At 41.4% G+C, this 17,346-nt stretch overlaps 1 protein-coding gene across 1 annotated transcript in view; it reads left to right on the top strand.

The window, feature by feature from the left end:
- LOC132391221 (microtubule-associated tumor suppressor candidate 2-like) overlaps positions 1-17,346 on the top strand; it is a 305,375-nt gene that overhangs the window by 182,172 nt on the left and 105,857 nt on the right. The window contains exon 5 of the mRNA XM_059964130.1: positions 14,428-14,526. Coding sequence (XP_059820113.1) covers positions 14,428-14,526 — 99 coding nt within the window. The remainder of the gene's footprint in view (positions 1-14,427; positions 14,527-17,346) is intronic.

The raw sequence follows: 17,346 nt of genomic DNA, 5'->3' as shown, positions 1-17,346 counted from the left end.
ACAAGGTACGTATGCAGTATACAACCCTGTGATTCGTCTTTGCACAGATGGCCACGAAACAAAGAAAGCCGTGGAAACCATTCAAAGAAAAGCATCGAGCCCACCCTCTCAGACACAAAAAAAATCATGCAAACGACAAAAAAAAGTGAATGCAGAACACAGAATATAAAACAACAACTCAGAAAGCCATCGAAAGTGTCCAGGCAGACTCAGTTCAGATCAAAATCGCACAAAATAGCAATGAAAAAGTGAGTGACCAGAAGCTCATCATAATGTGAACTGCAGAGTCAAATCCACAAACCACGTTACATTTTGCCCAAGACCCAGGACTCTGGCACTGTCCCCTGGCAGCAGCATGGGGGAGAGAGAGAGAGAGACCATTCAAACACAGGGACCTTGCAATGGCAACAGCAAGTGAGAGGCTGGTATTTAGCGCTGAACACCCGCTTGCCTTCTGCTCTCACCTCGATGATTTAAATTTTCTTTATTTGGTGAGATCAGTGAGAAATGAAGTTGATCATGCCCCTTTTCCAGGCATCTTGGCCCTGAAGCCGCATGCTTCACTTGAAACTTCGCCGTTCTCCCTCGGAGACAGGAAAGCATCAGATCACTCAATTGGTCCAAAAACACACCACAAAAATGTAGATCACAGGCTCTAACAGTGGCAGAACCATATTTGAAAGAAAAGGAAAATGTAAGGCATTCTTCAATTATGTGAAGAACCAAAGGATGATAGGAGTGAAGGTAGGACCGATTAGAGATAAAGGTGGGAAGATGTGCCTGGAGGCTGTGGAAGTGAGCGAGGTCCTTGATGAATACTTCGGTATTCACCAATGACTCGATGACGGTGAGGATAATATGAGTGAGGTTGATGTTCTGGAGCATGTTGATATTAAGGAAGAGGAAGTGTTGGCATTGTTAAAATACATAAGGATGGATAAGTCCCTGGGGCCTGACAGAATATTCCCCAGGCTGCTGCACGAGGCAAGGGAAGAAATGGCTGAGCCTCTGCCTAGGATCTTGGCAGAGATCCTATGGGAATGGTACAGGAGGACTAGAGGGAGGCGAATGTTTTCCCCTTGTTCAAAAAGGGTAGTAGGGATAGTCCGGGTAGTTATAGACCTGTGAGCCTTACGTCTGTGGAGGGAAAGCTGTTGGAAAAGATTCTTAGAGATAGGATCTGTGGGCATTTAAAGAATCATGGTCTGATCAGGGACAGTCAGCATGGCTTTGTGAAAGGCAGATCATGTCTAACAAGCCTGATGGAGTTATTTGAGGAGGTGACCAGGCATATAGATGAGGGTAGTGCAGTGGATGTGATCTACATGGATTTTAGTAAGGCTTATTCAGAAAGTCCGAAGGCATGGGATCCAGGGAAGTTTGGCCAGGTGGATTCAGAATTGGCTTGCTTGCAGAAAGCAGAGGGGTGTGGTGGAGGGAGTACATTCAGATTGGAGGGTTGTAACTAGTGGTGTCCCACAAGGATGAGTTCTGGGACCTCTACTTTTTGTGATTTTTTATAAATGACCTGGATGTGGGGGTAGAAGGGTGGGTTGGCAAGTTTGCAGACAACACAAAGATTGGTGGTGGTGTAGATAGTGTAGAGGATTGTTGAAGATTGCAGAGAGACATTGATAGGATGCAGAAGTGGGCTGAGAAGTGGCAGATGGAGTTCAACCCAGAGAAGTGTGAGGTGGTACACTTTGGAAGGACAAACTCCAAGGCAGAGTACAAAATAAATGGCAGGATATTTGGTAGTGTGGAGAAGCAGAGGGATCTGGGGGTACATGTCCACAGATCCCTGAGAGTTGCCTCACAGGTAGACAGGGTAGTTAAGAAAGCTTATGGGTTGTTAGCTTTCATAAGTTGAGGGATAGAGTTTAAGAGTCGCGAGGTAATGATGCAGCTCTATAAAACTCTGGTTAGGCTACACTTGGAGTACTGTGTCCAGTTCTGGTCGCCTCACTATAGGAAGGATGTGGAAGCATTAGAAAGAGTACAGAGGAGATTTACCAGGATGCTGTCTGGTTTAGAGAGTATGCATTATGATCAGAGATTAAGGGAGCTAAGGCTTTACTCTTTAGAGAGAAGGAGGATTAGAGGAGACATGATAGAGGTATACAAGATATTAAGAGGAATAGATAGAGTGGACAACTAGCATCTCTTCCCCAGGGCGCCACTGCTCAATACAAGAGGACATGGCTTTAAAGTAAGGGGTGGGAAGTTCAAGGGGCACACTGGAGGAAGCTTTTTTACTCAGAGAGTGGTTGGTGCATGGAATGCACTGCCTGAGTCAGTGGTGGAGGCAGATAGACTAGTGAAATTTAAGAGACTACTAGACAGGTATATGGAGGAATTTAAGGTGGGGGTTTATATGGGAGGCAGGGTTTGAGGGTCAGAACAACATTGTGGGCTGAAGGGCCTGTACCTTGCTGTACTATTCTATGTTCTATGTTCTGTTACTCCAACAGCCACCACCAGGAAATCTCTGTTCTAAGTTCTAAAAGAAGTGAATGAGGTAGTTTTGTGAACCATCTGAAGGATGTCGTCCTTGGTTGCATTGCTCGCTGGAGCAATATTTTTTACAGTCCTATAAACGCAAACACTCGGAAAACAGTTTTACAAGCTGGATCAGCTTTGTATATAAAATCTTTCCAGTGGTTATATATTATATTTACAATTTTAAGGTCTTTAGAGTCGATTCCACCAATTTCAGATTTATTTCTCCATAGTAAACCAGGAAAGCTGACGGACCAAAAACTTCACTTCATCATGTTCATTTACTAGACATTTAAATGACACGGGGTATGGATGTTTTTTTCAAAAACATGTCAAAAAATACAGTGAGTATAAATTGCAGGATGTGGGTGGAGATGGGAAGTTCATTGGCTACCAGGAGATACTGTCCTGATAAAACTGTGAAGTTAATCTGCCAAAACCAGCAGCAGGTTTAATCTCAGTTTAGTGTGAGTTCCTCTCACGGATCTGTTTGATGCATTATCATTTGAGTGGCTCTTTTGTTCTTTTATAACAGAACCAAGAAATGTGAGCTATTTGATCTGCTACAAATTTTTGATTTCCCTATCAAAACAAGTGACTACTGACCTGAATCTGTGGCACTTTGTAGAATGTCTGTTTTCTGCTACAGACATGGACAATAATTCTATGATGCCTGCCGGTGACTTTTATTATCTGACAATCTTTAATTTAAAAAATGATCAAATGTGCAATCTGTGAATGTAAGTATCAGGTTAGTGAGTTGTAGAGTAAAATATAAATTGTACATTCAAAGCGTCAAGTGCTGGTTCATTCCAATAGAATTGCAATTGCAGAACTATAAAGAGAAAATAAAAAGGTAAATTGTAGGAGAAGAACTCTGCAGTGAGCACTAAATTCCACTGTAATTTTCATACCATAAAACTGCAGTGCCATGATACTTTGTTGGAAGTGAATTGTGATAACATTTGATTGGGTTATAGAAGCACGGTTGCAGCTGGTGCAATTACAATGTGAGTAACTGAGAATTCACACTTTGAGGCCAAGTGTGTACATTATGTATTAGTGCATCTATCCTTTCTTCTAAAAACTCTAAGAAACACTGCAGAATATCCCAAAGTTTAGTGGAAATCTATGCTTCAATCGTGGAAAATTCAAACCTAGAATAATGTTCATTGCTTCAATGAAAATATCAATGCAAGAATATTGAATTCTGCTACAGTTTCTGGCAAAGAAATATGACGCAGCCAAGTTTTTCATTTGCATATGTGTAGCAAAGCTTCCAACTTTTATTACTATAAATGTGTGTGCTGATTACATAACTTTCACCTATATTTTGGTCTGTCTCGATATGGTCCTCTGTATCAACAGGCTTCATGATGATCTGCCTCCAGGTACACATTGTGAGCCTGTTGGTACAAAATACAAAAGCTGGCATTTAATCAGATTTGCATTTCTTCCAGAAATAGTAAGGTTCTGATTAAAAATGCATCTAAACAGGAAGCTGGGGACTTGACTACATATTTTTCAAACTACTCATCATTAGAAATTGTAAAAGGCAGAACTTGTGATCCGAATCATTTTAACTTGTACATCTTCTTTCAAATAAGGACAACATCACTATGAAGCATAGAGTACAGTGCTTTGGATAATTGAGTTTAATCACTTTTTGAACCAATTGCAAGTGTGTTGTGGGGTTGGAGGAGGCTGTTGTCACCAGATTTCCCAATCCCTGGGAAATGAAGAATCTTTAATGTGAGAGATGGAAAGTTTAAAGGAGGTGTGCAGAGTAAGTAATATAGATAGTGTATTAGAGGACCCCAGCGGGTCAGGTAGCATCTATGGATGGAAATAAACAGTCGGCGTTTTGGGTTGAGACCCTTCATCAGGACATCCGGGCTCGAGCGTCAACTGTTCATTCCCACCCATTTGATGCTGCCTGACCTGCTAAGCTCCTCCAGCACATGAGGATATTGCTCTAAGTTTCCAGCATCTACAGTACTTCTTGTGTGCAAAGTAAGTATTTTTAACAAAAAGTAGTAGGTGCTTGGAATGTGCTAGCAGGGATGGGTTGGAAGCAGACACAATAGTGGCATTTGAAAGGCATTGACATGCAGGAGATTGAGTGATATGGATCATGTTCAGGTAGATATGTTTAGTTTATCAAACAATAGTAAGTCAAGACAACTGGACTTACTGTGTTGTCTAGAAGACATTTTGCCACTTATCCGAGAGGTTTCTTCAATTCTGATCCATGTTGGGTAGTTTTCCAGCTTATAAACTCTGAGTTGCCTAAAGGTATAGCAATCACATGAGGGTTGTTAAGAGTCCTGGAGGTAATGAAAGGAGGGCTAACACCTCAGGTCAAGACCCAGATGTATATCTACACCTAAAGAACAAGGGACACTCCTTTGATGATAACAATGTGCATATTTTGGACAGGGAGGACAGGTGGTTTGAAAGAGGGGATAAAGAAGCCATCTTTGTCAAACAGGAAAAACCCATCCTTGAACAGAGATGGTGGGGTATGACACTACGTACAACACAGTCCTAACATCTCCACCCCGGAGACTCCACAACAGTTCACACTTCCATTCATGCAAGGATGAGACTAATGACCCTCTCATTACCTCTACAACTTTTAATGATCCTCATCCTTATCTTTAAACACAGAGTTGATAAGCCGGAAAACTACCCACCATGAATCAGAACTGAAGAAGCCTCTTCTTCATTCTGTATTTCATTGTAAATCAAACACCTTTTTATCTCTTCTTCCTAAATTTTTTGCTGTTGTCTCCTTGTAAGAAGATGATACCTATTTTCTGCTAGAGCACAAGAATATAGGAAGCGGAGTAAACCACCAGGCTCTTAAAGGCTGCCCAACCATCCAATAAGACCACTGCTGATATATCCCAGGCCTCACCTCCTTTTCTGTGCCTCTTCCCCGTAGCCACAATTGTCTGATCTGTCAAAAGATTTTTCTTCTCTCACAAAATGCATTCAAAAATCTGGCTTCTGCATCCATCCAGGTGTCCAAGAGTTTCACACTGTCTATGAGTATCAGTTTTAAATTTCCATCCCCTTAGAGCGAACAAATTACTTACAAAATTTTCTAACAGCAGTTAAGATTGGAATTGATTTTCTTGATTCTCCAGACAGCTCTGTGGTTTTCTGGAAGCAAGAGCTATTAAGGTGTTCTACTTCTGAATGCAACTATTTGTAAATGTCTTCATCTAGGAGGTAGTGAATCTGCGGAATTCATTGCCACAAACACTTACAGAGACCAACTCACTGGGTGTACTTAAAGCAGAGGTTGATTAGTATAGTCATAAAAGTTTAAGGGAAGAAGGCAAATGAATGGAATTGAGAAGGAACGATGAAATGATAGAGCAGACTCGATGGGCCGGATGATCTAATTCTGCTCCTGTGTTATGGTTACTAGCACTTTCTGCAGGAGCTAACATTTCCACCATTTGAAATTAACCAGGTTCTGCACTCTGAGCATGCAATGAGTTCTGGGAAACAAATGTAGAAAATGCTACCTGAGCTAGTTTCACACTTGGCATGATTTTAGAAACATAGAAAACCTACGCACAATACAGGCCCTTCAGCCCGCAATGCTGTGCCGAACATGTACTTTAGAAATTATCTAGAATTATCTAGTGGGTAGGATGAGTGAGGGGGTCCCGCTTAGTGAATTCAGGGAGTTAGGTGCGAAGCTGAAGGGCAGGACCTCCAGGGTAACAATCTCAGGATTGCTACTTGTGCCACGCGTGAGTGAGGCAAGGAACAGAAGGATTATACAGATTAATACGTGGCTGAGAGGATGGTGCAGGAGGGAGGACTTCAGGTTTTTAGATAATTGGGCTTTGTGCCAGGGAAGGTGGGATCTGTTCCGACGGGACGGTTTACACCTGAACTGGAGCGGTACTAACATTCTTGCAGGAAAGTTTGCTAGTGCTTCTCGGAGGGATTTAAACTAAATTTGCAGGGGGCAGGGATCCAGAATGAGAGAGAGGATAGCAAGGTGAAGAATAAAGGACAGGTGGGGACTACACGGTTCTGGAATATTAAGTGTGGTAGAGAAAGGTGAGGCGGAACAAGTGATAAGGAGGACACATGTACAGAAGGATGGTCTGACGGAACATGGAGTTAAATGTGCTGAAAGAATAAGTAAATTTAGAAAGGACAACAAAATTCATGGGGCGTATAGCCTGAAGGGAGTTCGGGGAGCTGGGTTAAGCACAATAGGCAGCGATTTAAACAGAGAGAGGAGAAATGGGCTAAAAATTCTATATCTGAATGCACGGTCAGAAATAAGGTGGATGAGCTTGAAGCTCAGGTGCGAATGGGTAACTATGATGTTGTTGGGATAACGGAGACATGGCTGCAGGGAGATCAGTCCTGGGAAATGAATGTACAAGGGTATACGTGCTATCGTAGGGACAGAAATGTGGGCAGAGGGGGTGGGGTGGCCCTGTTGATGGGGAATGAGATTCAGTCCTTTGCAAGGGGGGACATAGGATCAGGAGAAGTAGAGTCTGTGTGGATAGAACTGAGGAACAGTAAGGGAAAAAAGACCCTAATGGGTGTTGTCTACAGGCCACCAAACAGCAGCATGGATATTGGGTGCAAGTTGAATAGGGAGTTAACATTGGCATGTGGCAAAGGTAATGTCGCAGTAGTTATGGAGGATGTCAACATGCAGGTGAACTGAGAGAATCAGGTTGGTGCTGGACCCCAGGATAGGGAGTTTGTAGAGTGCCTACAGGATGCATTCTTGGAACAGCTTGTACGAGAGCCAACCAGGGACAAGGCTAATCTGGATTTAGTCTTGTGTAACGAATGGGATTTGATAAGCGATCTTGAAGTAAAGGAGTCATTAGGAGGTAGTGACCATAATATGATAAGTTTTTATCTGCAATTTGAGAAGGATAAGGGCAGATCGGAGGTGTCAGTGTTGCAGTTGAACAGGAGAGACTATGGAGCCATGAGGGAGGAGCTGGCCAAAGTTAACTGGATGGATATCCTAGCAGAAAAGACAGTGGAACAGCAATGGCAGGTATTCTTGGGAATAATGCACAAGGTGCAAAATCAGTTCATCCCCCGGAGAAGGAAGGATTCAAAGGGTGGGGGGGGGGGAAAGGGGCCACAGTGGTTGACAAAGAAAGTCAGATATTGCATAGCATTAAAAAAAAAGGAAATATGACAGAGCTAAGGTGAGTGGGAGGACAGATGATTGGGAAATTTTTAAGGAACAACAGAATTTAACTAATAAGGCAATACGGGGAGAAAAAATGAGGTACAAATGCAAGCTAGCCAGGAATATAAAGGAGGACAGCAAAAGCTTTTTTAGGTATGTGAAGAGAAAGAACATAGTTAAGAACAATGTTGGGCCCTTGAAGAATGAATTGGGTGAAATTGTTATGGGAAACAGTGAAATGGAAGAAGAATTTAATAAGAACTTTAGATCTGTCTTCACTAGGGAAGACACAAGCAATCTCCCAGATGTATGGATGGGCCAAGGACATAGGGTAACAGAGGAAATGAAACAGATTGACGTTAGGAAGGAAACGGTGATGAGTAGACTGATGGGACTGAAGGCTGACAAATCCCCAGGTCCAGATGGTCTGCATCCTAGGGTACTAAAGGAGGTGGCCCCGGAAATTGCGGATGCATTGGTAATCATTTTCCAATGTTCCTTAGATTCAGGATCAGTTCCTGAGGATTGGAGAATGGCTAATGTTATCCCACTTTTTAAGAAAGGAGGGAGGGAGAAAGCAGGGAACTATCGATCTGTCAGCCCAACATCAGTAGTGGGGAAGATCCTAGAGTCCATTATTAAAGATGAAATAGTGGCATATCTAGATAGCAGTGATAGGATTGGGCCGAGCCAGCATGGATTTACCAAGGGAAAATCTTGCTTGACTAATCTATTGGAGTTTATCGAGTATGTAACCAGGAAGGTTGACAAGGGAGATCCAGTGGATGTAGTGTACCTTGATTTTCAGAAGGCATTTGATATGGTCCCACATAGGAGATTGGTGGGTAAAATCAAAGCTCATGGCATTGGGGGGAAGACATTGACATGGATAGAAAACTGGTTGGCAGATAGAAAGCAAAGGGTAACGGTGAATGGGTGTTTCTCGGAATGGCAGGTGATGACTAGTGGGGTGCCACAGGACTCGGTATTGGGACCACAGCTGTTTACGATTTACGTCAACGATTTAGATGAAGGCATTGAGAATAACATCAGTAAGTTTGCTGATGATACTAAGCTGGGTGGCAGTGTGACGTGATGAGGATGTTAGGAGAATTCAGGGTGACTTGGATAGGCTGAGTGAGTGGGCAGATACTTGGCAGATGATGTTTAATGTGAATAAGTGTGAGGTTATCCACTTTGGGAGTAAGAACAGGAAGGCAGATTATTATCTGAGTGGTGTAGAGTTAGGTAAGGGAGAAATACAAAGAGATCTAGGAGTCCTTGTTCATCAGACACTGAAGGTGAATGAGCAAGTGCAGCAGGCAGTGAAGAAGGCTAATGGAATGTTGGCCTTTATTACAAAGGGAATTGAGTACAAGAGCAAGGAAATCCTTTTGCATTTGTACAGAGCCCTGGTGAGACCATACCTGGAGTATTGTGTACAGTTTTGGTCTCCAGGGTTAAGGAAGGACATCCTGGCTATAGAGGAAGTGCAGCGTAGATTCATGAGGTTAATTCCTAAGATGTCCGGACTGTCTTACGCAGAAAGGTTAGAGAGACTGGGCTTGTACATGCTGGAATTAAGGAGATTGAGAGGGGATCTGATTGCAACTTATAAGATTATTAAGGGATTGGACAAGATAGGGGCAGGAATTATGTTCCAGATGCTGGGAGAGTCCAGTACCAGAGGGCATGGTTTGAGAATAAGGGGCAGGTCATTTAGGACAGAGTTAAGGAAAAACCTCTTCTCCCAGAGAGTTGTGGGGGTGTGGAATGCACTGCCTCGGAAGGCAGTGGAGGCCAATTCTCTGGATGCTTTCAAGAAGGAGCTAGATAGGTATCTTATGGATAGGGGAATCAAGGGATATGGGGACAAGGCAGGAACCGGGTATTGATAGTAGATGATCAGCCATGATATCAGAATGGTGGTGCAGGCTCAATTGGCCGAATGGTCTACATCTGCACCAATTGTCTATTACACATAGCTCTTTATTTTACTAAGCTCCATGTACCTATCCAAGAGTCTCTTAAAAGACCCTATTGTATCCGCCTCCACCACTATCACTGGCAGCCCATTCCACGCACTCACCACTCTCTGCATAAATAAATCTTACCCCTGACATCTCCTCTATACCTACTTCCAAGCACCTTAAAACTGTGCCCTCTCATGTTAGCCACTTCAGTCCTGGGAAGAAGCCTCTCCAACTATCAACACAATCAATGCCTCTCAACATCGTATATACCTCTATCAGGTCACCTCTCATCCTCCGTCACTCCAAGGAGAAAAGGCCAAGTTCATGCAACCTGTTCTCAAAAGGCATGCTCCCCAATCCAGGTAACATCCTTGCAAATCTCCTCTGCACCCTTTCTATAGCTTCCATATCATTCCTGTAGTGAGGTGACCAGAACTGAGCACAGTACTCCAAGTGGGGTCTGACCAGGGTCCTATATAGCTGCAACATTACCTCTCGGCTCTTGAACTCAATCCCATGGTTGATGAAGGCCAATACACCATATGCCTCCTTAACCACGCAGTCAACCTGCGCAGCTGCTTTGAGTGCCCTATAGGCTCAGACCACAAGATCCCTCTGATCCTCCACACTGCCAAGAACGTTACCATTAATACTATACTCTACCATCATATTTGACCAACCAAAATGAACCACCTTACACTTATCTGGGTTGAACTCAATCTACCACTTCTTACTATCTCTTCTTTCACTGAGTCCCGAGGAAGGGTCTCGGCACGAAACATTGACTGTACTTCCCCCTATAGATGCTGCCTGGCCTGCTGTGTTCCACCAGCATTTTGTGTGTGTTGCTTGAATTTCCAGCATCTGCAAATTTCCTCTTGTTTGCCACTTCTGAGCCCAGTTTTGCAGACTATCAATGTCCCACTGTAACCTCTGACAGCCCTCCAAACTATCCACAACACCTCCAACCTTTGTGTCATCAGCAAATTTACTGACCCATCTGTCCACTTCCTCATCCAGGTCATTTATGAAAATCATGAAGAGAAGGAGTCCCAGAACAGATCCCTGAGGCACACCACTGGTTACCGACCTCCATGCAGAATATTTCCTATCAACAACCACTCTTTGCCTTCTGTGGGCAAGTCAATTCTGGATCCACAAAACAAGGTCCCTGTGGATCCCATGTCTCTTTACTTTCTCATAAGCCTTGCATGGGATACCTTATCAAATGCCTTGCTGAAATCCATATACACTACAACTACTGCTCTTCCTTCATTAATATGTTTAGTCACATCCTCAAAAAATTCAATCAGGCTTGTAAGGCACGATCTGCCTTTGACAAAACCAACAGACTATTTCTAATCATATTATGCCTCTCCAAATATTCATAAATCCTGCATCTCAAGATCTCCTCCATCAACTTACCAACCACTGAAGTAAGACTTACTGGTCTGTAATTTCCTGGCTGTCCCTACTCCCTTTCTTGATTAGGGGAACAACATCTGCAACCCTCCAGTTCACTGCAACCTCTCCCGTTCCCATTGATGAAGCAAGGATCATTGCCAAAGGCTCAGCAAACTCCTCCCTTGCCTCCCACAGTAGCCTGGGGGATATCTCATACGGTCCCGGTGACTTATCCAACTTGGTGCTTTCCAAAAGGTCCAGTACATCCTCTTTCTTAACGTCTTTATGCTCAAGCTTTTCAGACTACTGTAAGTCATCCCTACAATTGCCAAGGTCCTTTTCCGTAGTAAACACTGAAGCAAAGTATTGATTAAGTACCTCTCCTACATCCTCTGTTTACATACACACTTTTCCACTGTCAGACTTGTTTGGTCCTATTCTCTCATGTCTTATCCTCTTGCTCTTCACATACTTCTAGAATGTCTTGGGGTTTTCTTTTATCCTGCTCACCAAGGCCTTCTCATGGACCCTTCTGGCTCTCCTAATTTCATTCTTAAGCTCCTTCCTTCTAGCCTTATAAATTTATAGATCTCTGTCATTACCTAATTTTTTGAACCTTTTATAAGCTTTTCTTCTTGAGCAGATTTTCAACAGCCTCTGTACACCATGATTCCTGTACCCTACCATCTTTTCCCTGTCTCATTGAAACGTACCTATATAGAACATCACGCAAATATCCCCTGAATATTTCTCACATTTCTGCCTTACATTTCCCGAAGAACTTATGCTCCCAATTTATGCTCCAATTTGTTGCCTGATAGCTTCATATTTCCCCTTGCTCCAATTAAACTTTGTCCTAACTTGTCTGCTCCCTTCCTTTTCCAATGCTATGGTAAAGGAGATAAAATTGTGATCACTATCTCCAAAATGCTCTCCCACTGGGAGACCTGACACCTGACGAGGTTCGTTTCCCAATACCAGATCAAGTACAGCCTCTCCTCTTATAGGTTTATTTACACATTGTGTCAGGAAATCTTCCAGACCACATCTAACAAATAAACTCCACCCTATCTAAACCCCTTGCTCTGGGGATTTGCCAGTCAATATTGGGGAAATTAAAATTTCCCATCATGGCAACCCTGTTATTATTGCACAGTTCCAGAATCTGTCTCCCTAACTGCTCCTTAATGTCCCTGTTACTATTGGGCGGCTTATAAAAAACATCCAGTGGAGTTATTGACCCCTTCCTGTTTCTAACTTCCACCCACAGAGACTCAGTAGACAATCCCTCCCTGACTTCCTCCTTTTCTGCAGCTATGACACCATCTTTGATCAACAGTGCCACACTCCCATCTCAATTGCCTCGTCCTTTCTGAAACATCTAAAGCCTGGCACTCTAAGTAACCATTCCTGCCTCTGAGCTATCCAAGTTTCTGCAATGGCCGCAACATCATAGCTCCTAGTACTGATCCATGCTCTAAGCTCATCCGCCTTGTTCATGATACTCTTTGCATTAAAATAAACACATCTCAAACCAACAGTCTGAGCGCATCCCTTTTCTATCACCTGCCTATACTCTCTTTCACACTGCCTACAAGCTTTCTCTATTTGTGAGCCAATCGCCCCTTCCTCCTTCTCTTCAGTTGGGTTCCCACCCCCCAGCAATTCTAGTTTAAACTCTCCCCAAGAGCCTTAGCAAACCTCCCTGCCAGGATATTGGTCCCCCTAGGATTCAAGTGCAACCCATCTTTTTTGTACAGGTCTCACCTGCCCCAAAAGAGATCCCAATGTCCAGAAATTTTCTGATCTTTAACATGATATTCTACATGCAAAATGCCAATGCCTAAAATCAATGATTTATTCTACTCTTGCTGATGACTCTCTACAAATGACTGTAGATTTTTTTTATTTATTAACTGCCAACATTAACTCTTAAATCACAACCTTGTTTTGACTTCTTTAAAAGGAACAAAAAAAACTGCATGACTTATCAGGAAGTATTGAAATCCCTCTGTGCTTTAAGTGCAAGAAACCCTGAAGTTGTTGGCACAAGTACATAGGCTGTTTAAAAAACTTATTAATTGGGGCATAGAATGTAAGAGCAGGGTGGGGCGTGATACAAATCATTAGTTAAACCACAGCTGGAGTATTCTATACAGTTCTGGTGACTACACTATAGCATTATAGTGGAGGAAGTGCAGAGCAAATTCATAAAGATGTTGCCTAGGGTGCAGTGTTTCATTTATGAGGTAAGATTTGTTTTCCTTGAAGGAAAGAAGGTTTGGGGATGGGGGTTGGTAAGATGAAGGGGTTATACAAAATTATGAAGGGCATAGATAATATAGGAATATAGATAACAGGGGCCTAAAGGCTCTAGAATTCTATGAAAGCACAATGGAATGTATTCTATGTATTAGTTCTAAATTCTCCATTGATTTCGTATATGAAAGTTAATTTTCTATTTGCAATGTTCTATGAGTCTGAAGTGACTAAGTGTTGAGTGCCTTACATATGAGCAGAAATTTACTCACAGGGCCATTACTGAGACTTAATTGGCGGCCTTGTGTTTTGTCAGTCTCAGCCAAACTGCCAAATATAGAGCAATGTAATAATGGAACACTCTAATATGAGGATGAAGAGAATACAATGATAACAAAATCCACTTGATAGCCTGTAATGGAGCATAATTGGCCAAAAGTGCAAAGATGGATAATGTAATCACTATCTCCGCTGACTGGAAAAGTTTTAAGTAACTATAAAAAACTAGTCCTATTTGTGATAATAAAAGGGCCTGTTATGGAGCATCTATCAGTAACTGAAGTTGCCTGATGTTACACTTCTAAACAATTTTGATATCTAATATAGTATAAATTCTACATTTGAAAATTTTGTAACATTGCCAAATATTTTGAAACGATGTCTGTAATTGTGTTTATTACCTATGACTGGAGAAAATATTTATCCTTAATGAATTATTTTGATGGTCGGTGTATTTTCCTAACAAATAAATTAATTTTCTTAACAAGTTAACAAGTTAAGTAGAACACAGCAGGCCAGGCAGCATCTATAGGGAGAAGCGCTGTCGACATTTCGGGCCAAGACCCTTCGTCAGGACTAAGGGTCTTGGTCGGAAACGTCAACAGCGCTTCTCCCTATAGATGCTGTCTGGCCTACTATGTTCTACCAGCATTTTGTGTGTGTCGTTGTTTGAATTTCCAGCATCTGCAGATTTCCTCGTGTTTGCTCTAACAAGTTAAGTTCTAGCTTTAAGCATGACCCTTGAGTCATGCATGTGTGGAAAAACCTGAGGAGCCTTTATATAAAAAATTCTTTGTTAATCTCCTTAAACAGCATTGAAGAAGGAGGTTCAAAAAGATCGCGATGTTCCAAAATCAATTATTTCATCACCAAAAAGATTAGTCATTCCTGCCAGCAAGCTTCACTCACCAGGTACGTAAATAATCTATAAAACATATTCCTTAAATCAGCTTCAAACCCAGGTTCTAAGACTATAGAATTGTTCCCTAGTATAAGATAGACTCTTGACCTCATAATCTACCTCATTGTAAGCTTACAACTTGCAGTTTACCTGTACTGCACTCTCTCTATACTGTAAAACTTTATTCTGCTCTCTTATTGGGTTACCATGCAATACTTCAATGCCCCACTATAGTGAATCGATCAGAATGAACAGTATGCAAACAAGATTATCACCTAACATCAATGCATGAGGCAATAATAGACCAATTTAATTTAAAAGTTTTAAAACATTGCAAGGAATGCAGAACTGTTATAGTATTATTACTAACTGATTTCAGCATAACCCTATTTCTAAGTTCAAAGTGAAGTGCAATTTGTAAGGTTGACATCTGCTAATGTAATTGCATGCCCAGCAGGCACATTCGCTTTGAGAATGAAGCAAAAGCTGCTGAATGTGAAAATCTAAAATAAAAACAGAAAGTGTTACAGACACTCAGCATGTCAGATGGCAGCTGTACAGAGAAGCAGAGTTAATGTTTCAGATTGTGAAACCTTCATCATAATTTCATAGCAGAAGGGGGAGGGGAGGATTGGATAGAACAAGGGGAATATTTCTGACAGGATGAAGGAAGCTTCCCAAGAATACGATTCCAATGTTTATGGAGTTATCTAGTTAATGGGTTACTGCAGGTGGTGTGAGAGAGAGAGAAAACAAGAATGAGAACGAAGGGACATATTAAAGCTCTGAAATGTAGAAGGGACCTGATACTGAACCCTAAACCAAAAGGAGATTGCTGGAAGTACGCAGCAAAGCACACACAGGCTGTGGACAGAGAAAAACCCAGTTAATGTAATAGAGGGCTAATCTTAAAATAGAACTGGAAAGTTCTCATAAATAGAAAAAGATAGTTACCAAAAATTGTAAAAATCCGAGTAGGCAATCTTACATTGGAACCATGCTAGACAATGCAGGAGTCCACAGGTGGTTAGGTTAAATAAGAGTGGGGTGGAGAATTAAAGTGGCAGACAGCTGGCAGCTCTGGGTTGTGCTTGTGTACTAATTGATGGAATTTTGAAAAGTAGACACAGAATCTGCTTTTAGCTTGTTCAAGGTAGAGGAAACTACATCGTAAGCTGCAAATGTGGTATCGTACATTGTAAGGACTACTTAATTTTGAAGTATTCTTTAGGTCCCTAAGTGGATTGGAATGTTTTCCTTTCCCATGATCCATGGATTTAAATGTGAGATTGTGGTTCACTTGTACTTCAATCACTGCTAACAATGTGGCCTCCTCTACACTGGAGAAACTAATAGCAGATCATGTGACCACTTTGCAGGCTGCCTCTATTCTGTCTGCAGAATAATCCTATGCTTCCGGTTCCATGGCTTTAGTTCTCCAAACAGCTGCTGCTCTAACTGTCTGTCTGCATCCTTCTATGGTGTCTTAGTGAAGCCTGATGAAAATTTGAGGAACATCATCACATTTTCCATCCAGAGAAATTTAGCCTTGGGGTGTTAATATTAGACTCTCTCTGATGTTCTGGGCACTTCCAGCTCTTTCCTTTTGGATAGCAGTAGTTCTGACCTAGATCTCACAGCTTAAAAAACATTTCTCCTCTAAAACATGTCGCCAGAAGTATCTGTTGATCAGAGAACTCTGAAAACACTGGTATCTTTTTTGGTATGCTTAATGTCATCCTATCAGAGATATTCCCCTGGTCCCAGCCATCCCACCCCCACCTTCTCTGCAATGCAACATTATCTTGTTTCCCCTCTTTTTCAGTTCCAGACAGTTCTTTGACCTTAATTGCTACTTAGTCTCATGAGTGCTTCCAGCAATTTCTGTTAATTCAGCTTGTTTTGTTACAATTGATTGGAGAAGCAAATTACTTCTTGTAAGAAGTGAATTAGCCACATTCACTGTAATTTTCTTGTGTATTTTTTTAGGTTTCATTAAATTAACATTTAAATTCTTCAATCTCAGTCCATTTTCATTGGCATAGTGACAACTCAATCTGATCTTAATCACATCTCATTGAAATACTACTCACTTCAAATGTGATTCTCTCTTCATTGATTATCCATTCAGAGCTTTCATCTTGGATGGTTTGCTGGAGTCCAATTTCAGCATTCACTGAATACTCTACCAGTAGACTGAATGACCAACTAATTTGGACAAATATTGGTGTTACTAGAAAAAAGTAGATCACGAAGTACGTCTCTTGCTTGCCAGCTCTTTTGTTGTTTTATCAGATTAATAACATTGGAAGTATTGATATTAGATTAGATTAGATTCAACTTTATTGTCATTGTGCTGAGTACAGATACAAAGCCAAATGAAATGCAGTTAGCATCTAACCAGAAATGCAAAGAATAGTGTTATTTACAAAATAACTGTGAATAAAAAGTAAATGCTACAGCACACAAATATAAAAGTACTGAGACAATACAATATGAATTTGAGCAAACCTGGCAACATTCCATTCAATATTTTCATATGATTTAAATTTTCTCTTTTTTTACTTTTTTTTTCATTTTTTCAAGTAATCTTTTTCCTTCTTCGCTGTGACTTTTCAGATTTGACCGGAAGGATTTTTCCCCCCTTTTTTGTAATTATATCCTCAAATGGAATGCCCAGTCTTTTTTTTTGTTGTTTTAGGTTAGTTTAGTGGGTTTTTTTTTCTTTTTTTCTTTTACTTAATAATGGGAACTTTTGATTTCTTTTTTGTATTGTTAAGAGGAGTTGTGGATATTGAGGATCTCAATAATTATACAATATGATTTTAACA

This window comes from Hypanus sabinus, chromosome 3, assembly GCF_030144855.1.
Source record: "Hypanus sabinus isolate sHypSab1 chromosome 3, sHypSab1.hap1, whole genome shotgun sequence".
Taxonomy (NCBI): domain Eukaryota; kingdom Metazoa; phylum Chordata; class Chondrichthyes; order Myliobatiformes; family Dasyatidae; genus Hypanus; species Hypanus sabinus.
The sequence above is the reverse complement of the archived record's forward strand: the minus strand, read 5'-3'. Positions and strand labels throughout refer to the sequence as shown.